The sequence below is a fragment of the Jaculus jaculus genome, chromosome 5 (genome assembly GCF_020740685.1).
Source record: "Jaculus jaculus isolate mJacJac1 chromosome 5, mJacJac1.mat.Y.cur, whole genome shotgun sequence".
NCBI classification, from domain to species: Eukaryota; Metazoa; Chordata; class Mammalia; order Rodentia; family Dipodidae; genus Jaculus; species Jaculus jaculus.
The window spans coordinates 165,502,293-165,514,742 of record NC_059106.1 but is presented as its reverse complement, the minus strand read 5'-3'; the positions used below and the strand labels follow the sequence as shown (position 1 = coordinate 165,514,742).

Below are 12,450 nucleotides of genomic sequence, written 5' to 3'. Positions count from 1 at the left end.
AAGGACCCCGGTTCGATTCCCCAGGACCCACGTAAGCCAGATGCACAAGGGGGCGTATGCATCTGGAGTTCGTCTGCAGTGGCTGGAGGCCCTGGCGCACCCATTCTTGCTCTCTGTCTCCCTGCCTACTTCTGTATCTCTCTTTCAAATAAATAAATAAAAATAAAATATTTTTTAAAAAAATCACAAAAATGCAAGATTTGAAGAGCACAATTAAAAGACTTGAAGTAATAGCCTAGGAAATTGCTGTCTCAACAAACAGTTTCAAGTGGGGAGTGGTGGCACAGGCCTGAAACCCCAGCACAGGGCCTGGGGTAGGAGGATAAGCATGAGTGCGTTCAAGGCTAACCTGGGCTGCAGAGTGAGCTCACACCGTGCTGTGTCTGCTTTCTCACCGCCTTTGCCTCCTAAAGACCTGGGTCCTCGGGGACCCACCTAACACGGGCATCTGCGGGGAGGCAGGATGATGCCACTTGAGCCTGAGGTTGACTCAGTTCAGATTTGCCTTGGGAAGAACCAGTCTGAGGCCTGACTTTGCGCAAAAGTTCCCCGACCATCTGTGTGCTTAGTCAGCTGTCTCCTGCCACTTCCTCCTGCTGCTGCCCGGTGTCCTATGACCCAGGGAGCGAGTCTGTGTCACGTCTACCTCCCCTCTGCTGGGCATCCCCTCCGCGTGGCCCCCTGGCCTCACCCTCCCATGCATTTCTCTAGTAGACACTCTTAGGTCATGCCTGGGGCTTTCTGTCAGCTGGAAATAAGCAAATTTACACTCAGAAGGCACAGATAGGAGGATTGGTGTGAGTTTGAGGCCAGCCTGGGGCTACAGAGAGAGTTCCAGGTTAGCCTGGGCTACACTGAGATCCTACCTTGAAGTCATCCTAATCTAGAAACTTTTTCACAGACATGCCCAGAGGTTAGCTCCTGGGTGATTCTAGATCCTGTCAGGCTGACAGTAGAGATGGATCATCATAGAGCAGGGGCACACTCAGCAAACAGGGTGAAGAGAGCCTGTGAGATGAGGCTGACAGTGGGCAGGTGCTGAGTTCTGAGCTGCTGGTCTCTCTTTGCAGAACATCTTTTGAGCCACCTGGAGCAAGCCAAAAGCCTTCCTGCAGGTGGCCAGCACGAGGCAGCTCCGGAGAAGGAGCCGGACGCACCCCAGGGAGAGCCTCCCGCCGCAGCGGAGAGTGGGAGCGGCCAGGGTGTCAGGGCCACCAAAGAGCCCAAGCAAAAGCCTCGAAGGGGGAGAAAACCCAAAGCGTCCAAAGCCGAGCAGCCCCTGGTCATCGTTGAGGACAAGGCGCCTGCAGGTGAGGGCCGGCGGGGCCTGCGCTGGGTTGAGGGTGCACAGCCCATGTCCCTGACCACTGGGTGACATCTTGTCATGGAGGGCTCATGTGGAAAGGGCTTCTCAGCCCTTTTCCTGTACCTCAAACAACTGTCCAAGTGTGATTGTCACATAGTACATTTTATCCCACAAAACGTGCAGGTGGTGAATTTTCACAATTGGGCACCTGGCTAGCCGGCCCCTCGTCAGGACGGAGAGGCATTCCCAGCTCCTTGCCACTCTGCACACTGTCTTAAGAGTGGATTAGTGTAACTGCTGGAGCTCCATCTATTTGCCTTTGTTTGTTTCTGAGACAGTCTTATATGAAGCCCTGGCTAGCCTTGAACTTGCTATGCAGTGCAGGCTGACCTTGAACTCTCAATCTTCCTGGTAAAGATTCCCGACTAGCCGGTGTTACAGACCTGTGCCACAGGGCCCGGCTTGTGTCTGGCTTCTTCACCAAAGTGTGAGCCTTGGTGTCACAGCCAGGTTCACATTGCTGGTAGAAATCACCTGGCCAAGAGCAGCTCCTGGGGGAAAAAAGGTTTATTTTGGCTTACAGGCTGGAGGGTAAGCTCCATGATGGCAGGGAAAACGATGGCATGAGCAGAGGGTGAACATCACCCCCTGGCCAATGTAAAGTGGACAAAAGCAACAGGTGAGTGTGCCAAACACTGGCAAGGGGAAACTGGCTATAACACCCATAAGCCCTCCCCCAACAACACACTCCCCCCAGGAGGCATTAATTCCCAGTCTCCATCAGCTGGGAACCTAGCATTCAAAACACCCAAGTCCCTGGGGGACACTTGAATCAAACCACCACTCTTGGCCATGCTGTGTCTGTCCATCTCAGCTCTCCTGGTAGCTGAGCAGTGTTCAGACCACGGTGTGTTGCTGCCCACTGCCCGTGGGTGGACACGTTGCTGGCCCCGGCCCCAGCTAGAATTCATTCTTTTGATTGTTCAGTGTCCTTAGTTGAGTTTGGAGGGAGTTTGGATCCTCTGTCAAACCCACATGGTCCTCCACAGATCAGGGTTCTGCTTCCTTATGTGGCCCCTGCCTGAGCTATTTGGCCCTACAGATGCCTGTCGGCCTCACTTACGGGCCTTGAGGACAAGGCAGGTGCTCGGTGCTAGCCCCTCTCAATGAACACCTTTTAATTTTACTGTCTGGGATAGCCCAAGATTTGTTTCTTGGAAATAGGAAACAATCTTTGGAATTACAAAGATAATTCAGGAGCTGAGTGTGGCAGTGCAAGCCTTTAATTTCAGCACTCAGGAGGCTGAAGCAGGAGGATTACCATGAGTTTGAGGCCAGCCTGGGCTACCGAGTAACTTCTGGGTTACCATGGGCTATAGTGAGACCTTGCTTACAAAGAGGGCGGGGGGTTTGGGGATTCAAAGGGTTAGCCTTCTTGGAACATTCTCCAATTTCCTCCTCCCCTCTTCGGCCAGGGCTGGGTTCATGCATGGTGTGGAATTGTCTGGACATGAGAAGGAGCACTTGGAGATCCCAGCCCCGCTATAGATAGGCAAAGCACATGGGAAGGGCGGGAAGGGCTGTTTCCTGGATGTTGCTTGTGCCCGGGTGACACAGTGCTTGGATCCTCCATACTTCATTCACCCCGTTCCTGCCCTGGGCCTGTATAAATGGACATCTGCCTTTTGAAGTTGCTTTTTTGGTTTTTCGAGGTAGGGTCTCACTATAGCCCAGGCTGACGTGGAATTCACTATCGAGTCTTAGGGTGGCCTCAAACTCATGGTGATCCTCCTACCTCTGTCTCCCTAGTGCTGGGATTAAAGGTATAAACCACCATGCCCGGCTAAAATATGATATTTCTAAATCTCCTTCAGAACTCATTTGAAAAGCTATGAGAGCTTGCTAAGGTGTTTCTGGCTGGTATAGAGATTAAAGTTATGTGATACCATGCTTGAGAAGGAATCACGAGTTGTGACTTTGGTTGGGGTTGAGAAAACATGTTGCTTTGCTTTATACGCAGATAACTGTTTAGATTCTGAAGTATCCAAGTTTTCTCCCTGTGAGAACCCGGGTGGTTGGGAACCATGGGTTTGTAGCGGGTCTCCTGGGTTTGAGGTGTCCTGTCCCTGAGCTGGCGCTGGTTGGGCTGACTGCATCCCCTCTCCACAGAGCAAGTGGCAGAGATTGTCACCGAGGTCCCGCCTGATGAGCCTGGGCATGCAGGTGCCACCTCCGATGAGCGGATCATGGAGCTGGTCCTAGGGAAGCTGTCCACCCCCACCAACGACGTCAGCTCGGGGCCCAAGTAAGTCCGGCACTGCGCACCGCTTGTCCCCGGGACAGAGCACAAAGGGGCAACGTGGCCGTGCTAGAGGGACAGCATCTCCCAGCAGGATGGGCTTTATCGCTTCAGACCGGGGTTACTCAGGCGTGAGGAATGTTCTGGATCTTGGGATTTTCACAGTTCATTACAGTGAAAACTGAAACATGTTTTGTGACTGTGGTAAATCCCTAACAGAAAATTTGCCACTGTGACCATATTGTTTTGCATGTGTGTATGTGATAATGTCATATATGCACGTGTATGTGCAAATGTATTTGCCCCATGCATGTGCCTTCAGAGGCCAGAGGAAAATGTCAGGTGTCCTCTTATTTCTCATCCATGGATTTCCTTGAGATGGAGTCTCTCCCTCAACCCAGCTCTGCTGTCAGTTGAGGGAGCCCCGGCAATTCCCTGGTCTCCGCCCTAGGCAGATGGGCTACAGATGTCGTGACTAAACCCAGCTTGTTACGGGGAGTCGGGTTCGGCAGTCTCTCGCCCAAGGGGCCCTCATGCTTAAGCAGTTCTTAGTCACTGAGCATATACACAGGTGACACTTTCTGAGTCTCTAGGGTTGTTGTCAAAATGTACCAGCATGGGCTGCAGAGATGGCTTAGCGGCTAAGGCGCTTGCCTGGAAAGCCAAAGGACCCAGGTTCAATTCCCTGGGACCCACATAAGCCAGATGCATGTGGAGATCAGGACTGAATATTGGACGTCTCCCATCCCTCTTGGCCTTCAGAAGCAGGGTCTCTCAGTGAACCTGGAACCCACTGATTAGCTAGACTAACTGGCCAGCAGGTCTTTGGGAACCTCCTGTCTCCTTCACCCCAGCACGGGGATTTGGGGCACATGCTACTACTGCTAGTATTTTACAAGGGTGTGGGGGATCCGAGCTCAGGGCCTCCTGCTTGTGTAGCAAGCACTTTTCCCAGTGAGCCGTCTCCCCAAACCCTGTTTATTATGTACGTACACACTATCTGTTCACCTGGAGGGGTTCATGTGCTGGTTAAGAGAAGCACACTTAACAGGAGGAAGGTAGAGGGGTCAAGTACAAGAGCGGACTCGAGTCAAGGTCAAGGGAGGACAGGAAGACCTGGTGTACCTAGGCAGTGTGGAAGGAGGCCGTTTCCAAGGCGCCTGTGGCTGGGGACATTTGCTGTCCCCGCACACCCGGGATCTTACCTGTTCCTGACCACGGGTCCGTGTCTCCGGCAGGTTCACGCATCACACCAGCAGCACGATCGCCCTCAAGAGGGGCTTGGTTCTGTCCAGCAGGCACGGCGTCCGGCGGAAGCTCGTCCGGCAGCTGGGGGAGCACAAGCGGGTGCACCAGTGCGGCACCTGCAGCAAGGTCTTCCAGAACAGCAGCAACCTGAGCCGGCACGTGCGCTCGCACGGTGAGAGCCTGCCCCGCCGCCTGGCTGTCCTGGCCCTCGGCCCGGCGGAGGGCCGGTGCCCACAGAGCAGTGCCGAGGGCACCCCGGGCCTGCAAGGCCTCAGCTTGCGCAGGCAGGCGCCCCTTGCTGAGCAGTGCCTGAGGCAGTGAGTCCACTTTCTGCTGGCTGCTTCTTTAGGTGACAAGCTGTTTAAGTGTGAGGAGTGTGCAAAGCTCTTCAGCCGCAAGGAGAGTCTGAAGCAGCACGTCTCGTACAAGCACAGCAGGAATGAGGTAGGTGCAGCCCTGCATGCTTGACCTGCTCACAACTATCTGCTATGGAGCTCCAGTGGGAGGCTGTCCCCGTGTGACCTGAGGCCCTGGCCACCACCACCCCCTTGCCAGCCCCATGCCCACAGACGAAGGCAGCGGGTGGAACCTGGGTGGCTGGCATTTGGAGTATGGCCTGGGTGGGAGAGTCTCTTTCTAGGGCAGTTGGACAGCAAGAGTGTGGTCCTCATAGAACAGGAGAGAAGTTGTAGGGTAGCCTGCCTTAGAAGTTGCTAGAACAGCACCCCAAGGGAGCGCCTGTGCTTGGCTCATGTGCCGTTCTGCCTTGCTGACCGTGTGCGCTTCTGAGCAGGTGGACGGCGACTACCGCTACCGCTGCGGCAGCTGCGGGAAGACCTTCCGCATGGAGAGCGCGCTGGAGTTTCACAACTGCAGGACAGGTGAGGCGCCCCAGTGCGGCGCCCGCAGGTAGCCAGGCACACCCGGAGCTCCGGGAGGAAGTGGCTGCTGCGTCTAGCACATAGCCACTTGGGCATCTCTCTGCCCCTCCTGCTTTAAGCAAGAAGGGTTGAATCGGCCATGTCAGACCAGCTCTGTGTTCTCGGACCGTGGGAGATCAACACAAGGGCCAAGCCTTCGCTCTCCCATGTCCCCTTTCCGCACCTCGCTGGGGACTTTGTGGCTACTTTGGGTACTGAGCCTGCTTCTGTCCACCACTCTTAAAAAAAAAGTAGGGCCAGGAGTGGTGATGCGCATCTTTAATCCCAGCACTCAGGAGGCAGAGGTAGGAGGATTGCTGTGAGTTCAAGGTCACCCTGAGACTCCAGAGTGAATTCCAGGTCAGCCTGGACTAGAGCGAAACCCTACCTCAAAAAAAAAGTGGGAACTCATGTTTCTTGAATGAGGCCAGAAGCTGCAGTGTTCTGAGCCAGCTGTCTGTGTTGGATGCAGCTGAGTCTCCGGACTCAGGATCGTCTTAGGCCCCGTCTATCTCTCAGGCAGGTTTACAGCTGACTAGTGAACTTAAGCTGTGGAAATCTGAGCATGGAGTAAGATGCCCATGGCGGCGTGGGGTCGGGGTCCAGCAGGATGCCCCATCCTGCCTGACCGGCTCCCAGATGCTCTGTGCTCTGGGGGGGGGGGGTCGGACCTCCCCTGCTTCTCAGCACTGGCCATGTAGCCCAGGCCCAGGCAGTGAACCCAAGGGAGCAGCGAGGGAGAGTCACCGAAGCCTTGTGTTCTGTCTGTCTAGGGTTCCCAGAGCCCCTGGAAGGGTGGCCACAGGCAGTCAGCCTAGAGACCTGCAGGTTAGCCCTCGACGCCCACCCTTCCTGTGATCGCGCTATCCGCTTGTGCCTCTGCTGAATCCTGTGGAGGCACCTGGTGGCTGTTAAGTCTCTGAATGTCCCCTGCTCCTGCCTGCCTGGCCTGCCTCCAGATGCCAGCACCTCTGTCAGCTGTTTTCTTGTTCCTTTGGCTTTGATGGCTTCCGATTGCAACTGTGGCTGGTTTCCTCTGTCCTCGGCTCTGGGGCCTCAGTGACAAGGTTGTTCTGAGGGGCCCATGCTTCCTGAGCTCTGGCTGCTGGAAGATGCCAGTGGGCCGCAGGATTGTCTGCCTCCAGTGGCCGCCCGTGCTGCGTGTCCTCCGCACGGTGGTACGCCACCAGAACCTGTCACACGCCTGGCCGGTGTGGCCTCAGGCAGATAGTGGCCTCAGTTGTCTTGAGTGGGGCTGGTGTCGCCCTCCGGTGGTCCTTCAAGGATCTGCAGAGCTAAGGGGACCAGGATTCTCAAAAGTCTCATATTTAGGGTGGCAAAAGCCCCCGTGTTTAGTGCAGCAGTCAATATTGAGAAAGAGCATTTCTTTATTCTCTTGATTTTTTCCTTTTTTTTTTTTGTTTTTTTTTTGTTTTTTTGAGGTAGGATCTCACTCTAGCCCAGGCTGACCTGGAATTTACTGTGGAGTCTCAGGGTGGCCTCGAACTCATGGCGATCCTCCTACCTCTGCCTCCCAAGTGCTAGGATGAAAGGCGTGTGCCCACAACACCCAGAGTTTTCTCTCAACCTTTGATGATTTCTCTGGTCAAGAGTGGGGCAGGAAGGGATGACAGCTGGAGTCACTCTGCGTGGGCTGAGGTAGTCGGAGCAGAAGCTCGGCTTTTAGACCAGACACGGAGAGTGAGAGGAAAGGTCAAGGGAGAGGAGGCTCCATCCTAGAGGTCGCTGACATGTGTGCCGTGGGAGTTAGGAGAACAGCTGTCCTCTTAGCCGCTGTGCGAGGCCGGAGGTGGGCTGGCAAGTGTGGTGGGCAGATGTTGCCCTGTGCAGTGACTGGTGCGTTTCTGCCTCGTCCACATGTTTGGCGCGCCTCCTTTAACCCCGGGAGGTAGCTCAGGCCCCAGAGCTTAGCCCGAGGCCATACTGCAGCCTCCACTCGGTCTTGTCTATGCCCTGTGCCCTGTGCCCCTTGCCCTGCACAAGATCCTAGTGGGCATTCTTCCGCAGTGGCTCTGTTTATGAAAACATCAGTAGTTTCGGGATTACTGGTGGGAGAAGCAGATGTTGGGAACAGGGGCTGGTCTGAGGTCCTGCACCTCAGGTGTTACGTAGGAGTGCTGCAGAGGGCACTTGGTCAGAGAGGGGCTAGCTGGCCAGTGGCACATTGCTGGGTACACAGGAGGCCGGTCCCTGGGTCTGAAGAAGTGCCGGGCAAGTGTGGAGGGAGGGAGACGGGCCCAGAGAGCTTTGGCTCTGGGCAGCTCTTCCGGGCAGGAGGGCTCAGGCACCGGTGTTCTTGTGTGGGCAGCAGAAGGAGTATTCCTTGGGGAGATGTACAGAACTGAATAGCCAGGGAGCCCCTAGGTCCTGGTGTCCTGTGGGGCTCCTGCCCTCGACCGTGCCGGTCACCACGCGAAGGCACGCGTTGTGTCTTTGTTTGCTCTCCGGACAGATGACAAGACGTTCCAATGTGAGATGTGTTTCAGATTCTTCTCCACCAACAGCAACCTCTCCAAGCACAAGAAGAAGCACGGGGACAAGAAGTTCGCCTGCGAGGTCTGCAGCAAGATGTTCTACCGCAAGGACGTCATGCTGGACCACCAGCGGCGGCACCTGGAGGGTGAGCCCTCCGTGGGGGTGGCCTGGGTGCCGCATGGGGCGCCTGATAGGGGAGGAAGGTCACCTGAGGGCAGAGTCCTGAGATTCCCGCCACCCTTCAGGAGGGAACGAGGGACGCTGTTAACAGCGCTGGGAGCAGCTCCACAGTTGTGACATTCCCGCCACCCCACCAGGATCATAGAATGTTCTTGATGGAGCTGTGAGCCTGTGTGGGGAACAAGTAACAGCAGACTGCTTGTCAGACTCCAGCCAGACATCCAGAGTGTGTGTGTGCACAGATGTCTGCCTCAGTTGCTCTCCATCTTATCTAGTAAGGCAGAGTGTGCCACTCACAAGTCGTCCAGTCTGCACCAGGATCCCTTATCCCCACCTTCCCAGGGAGGAATTACAGGGGCTGCCATGTCCACCCAGCATTTAGGCAAGTGCCGCGGGCCCCACTCAAGCAGTGAGCTCTTCCTCCACCGAGCTGTCTCCCCACCTCTGGAAGTATTTCCTTGAAGGGTTTCCCAAGACAGCGAGAAGCGCCTGCAGTTATAGCAACACGTGGGAAAAGACCCCACAGCGTGGCGCTGAGGTGGGCTCCAGCCCCGCGCGAGGGACCCCATGCCTCAGCGGTGTGATCCCGCCAGCCAGGCCCCCCGTGGCCCGCTCCACCCTCATCACCGTGGCGCAGTGGTTCCCACCTTGTGCAGCAGACTGGGACTGGGGTCCGTCTGTCCACACGGGGTTGTAAGAGGCTAGAGAAAGAAAGCGAGGCAGCTCTGTCCACATGTGAGGCAGCGGCAAGCACGGAATGAGAGAGACCTGGAGCCAAGGTGGGGGTGGCCCAAACACGCCTGTGTGAAGTGACCTCTGGTCCCCACGGTGTACACATAGTTACGGTGTACACATAGCTACGGTGTACACATAGCTACGGTGTACACATAGCTACGGTGTACACATAGCTACGGTGTACACATAGCTACGGTGTACACATAGCTACGGTGTACCCATAGCTACGGTGTACACATAGCTACGGTGTACACATAGCTACGGTGTACACATAGTTACGGTGTACACATAGCTACGGTGTACACATAGCTACGGTGTACACATAGTTACGGTGTACACATAGTTATGGTATACACATAGTTACGGTGTACACATAGTTACGGTGTACACATAGTTAAGGTGTACACATAGCTACGGTGTACACATAGTTACGGTGTACACATAGCTACGGTGTACACATAGTTACGGTGTACACATAGCTACGGTGTACACATAGTTACGGTGTACACATAGCTACGGTGTACACATAGCTACGGTGTACACATAGTTACGGTGTACACATAGCTACGGTGTACACATAGTTACGGTGTACACATAGCTACGGTGTACACATAGTTACGGTGTACACATAGCTACGGTGTACACATAGTTATGGTGTACCCATAGCTACGGTGTACACATAGCTACGGTGTACACATAGTTACGGTGTACACATAGCTACGGTGTACACATAGTTATGGTATACACATAGTTACGGTGTACACATAGTTACGGTGTACACATAGCTACGGTGTACACATAGCTACGGTGTACACATAGTTACGGTGTACACATAGCTACGGTGTACACATAGTTACGGTGTACACATAGCTACGGTGTACACATAGTTACGGTGTACACATAGCTACGGTGTACACATAGTTATGGTGTACCCATAGCTACGGTGTACACATAGCTACGGTGTACACATAGTTACGGTGTACACATAGCTACGGTGTACACATAGTTATGGTATACACATAGTTACGGTGTACACATAGTTACGGTGTACACATAGTTACGGTGTACCCATAGCTACGGTGTACACATAGCTACGGTGTACACATAGTTATGGTGTACACATAGTTACGGTGTACACATAGCTACAGTGTACACATAGCTACGGTGTACACATAGTTACGGTGTACACATAGTTATGGTGTACCCATAGCTACGGTGTACACATAGTTACGGTGTACACATAGTTACGGTGTACACATAGTTACGGTGTACACATAGTTACGGTGTACACATAGTTACGGTGTACACATAGTTATGGTGTACACATAGCTACGGTGTACACATAGTTACGGTGTACACATAGTTACGGTGTACACATAGTTACGGTGTACACATAGCTACGGTGTACACATAGTTACGGTGTACACATAGTTACGGTGTACACATAGTTATGGTGTACACATAGTTACGGTGTACACATAGCTACGGTGTACACATAGCTACGGTGTACACATAGCTACGGTGTACACATAGCTACGGTGTACACATAGTTACGGTGTACACATAGCTACGGTGTACACATAGTTACGGTGTACACATAGTTACGGTGTACACATAGTTACGGTGTACACATAGTTACGGTGTACACATAGTTACGGTGTACACATAGCTACGGTGTACACATAGCTACGGTGTACACATAGCTACGGTGTACACATAGCTACGGTGTACACATAGCTACGGTGTACACATAGCTACGGTGTACACATAGTTACGGTGTACACATAGTTACGGTGTACACATAGCTACGGTGTACACATAGCTACGGTGTACACATAGCTACGGTGTACACATAGTTACGGTGTACACATAGTTACGGTGTACACATAGTTACGGTGTACACATAGTTATGGTGTACACATAGCTACGGTGTACACATAGTTACGGTGTACACATAGTTACGGTGTACACATAGTTACGGTGTACACATAGCTACGGTGTACACATAGTTACGGTGTACACATAGTTATGGTGTACACATAGTTATGGTGTACACATAGTTACGGTGTACACATAGCTACGGTGTACACATAGCTACGGTGTACACATAGCTACGGTGTACACATAGCTACGGTGTACACATAGTTACGGTGTACACATAGCTACGGTGTACACATAGTTACGGTGTACACATAGTTACGGTGTACACATAGTTACGGTGTACACATAGTTACGGTGTACACATAGCTACGGTGTACACATAGCTACGGTGTACACATAGCTACGGTGTACACATAGCTACGGTGTACACATAGCTACGGTGTACACATAGCTACGGTGTACACATAGCTACGGTGTACACATAGCTACGGTGTACACATAGCTACGGTGTACACATAGCTACGGTGTACACATAGCTACGGTGTACACATAGCTACGGTGTACACATAGTTACGGTGTACACATAGCTACGGTGTACACATAGTTACGGTGTACCCATAGCTACGGTGTACACATAGTTACGGTGTACACATAGTTACGGTGTACACATAGTTACGGTGTACACATAGTTACGGTGTACACATAGTTACGGTGTACACATAGTTATGGTGTACACATAGCTACGGTGTACACATAGTTACGGTGTACACATAGTTATGGTGTACACATAGTTACGGTGTACACATAGTTACGGTGTACACATAGCTACGGTGTACACATAGCTACGGTGTACACATAGTTATGGTGTACCCATAGCTACGGTGTACACATAGTTATGGTATACACATAGTTACGGTGTACACATAGTTACGGTGTACACATAGTTATGGTATACACATAGTTACGGTGTACACATAGTTATGGTATACACATAGTTACGGTGTACACATAGCTACGGTGTACACATAGTTATGGTGTACACATAGTTACTGTTAGTTGATAGAAGCACATGGGCCACAGGTGCCCCTTGAGGGGATCCTGGGGAGACTATTTTTCTGGGACAGATCTTTTTTTCTTTTATGTCCCCTGGGTTGAACCTCATTAAGACCACTGTTCTAGTTCAGGTGAGGTGGTCCATTGACTTTTCTGCTAATAGCCACTGCTCCTTTCTGCCAGCCTTCGTAAGTGACATCTACTGACCAAAATGACCTTTTCTTTAAAAAAGATTGATTGATTGATTGATTTGCAAGCAGAGAGGGACAGAAAAGAGAGACAGAGAGAATGGGCCCGCCAGGGCCTCCAGCTACTGCAAACAGACTCCAGAT

General features: G+C 52.6%; 1 protein-coding gene across 2 annotated transcripts in view; it reads left to right on the top strand.

The window, feature by feature from the left end:
• Positions 1–12,450, top strand: part of Prdm15 (PR/SET domain 15) — a 68,827-nt gene that overhangs the window by 29,151 nt on the left and 27,226 nt on the right. For both annotated transcript variants that reach the window (XM_045150493.1, XM_045150492.1), the window contains exons 7-12: positions 1,071–1,310; positions 3,476–3,611; positions 4,844–5,025; positions 5,203–5,297; positions 5,647–5,734; positions 8,247–8,414. In XM_045150493.1, coding sequence (XP_045006428.1) covers positions 1,071–1,310; positions 3,476–3,611; positions 4,844–5,025; positions 5,203–5,297; positions 5,647–5,734; positions 8,247–8,414 — 909 coding nt within the window. The remainder of the gene's footprint in view (positions 1–1,070; positions 1,311–3,475; positions 3,612–4,843; positions 5,026–5,202; positions 5,298–5,646; positions 5,735–8,246; positions 8,415–12,450) is intronic.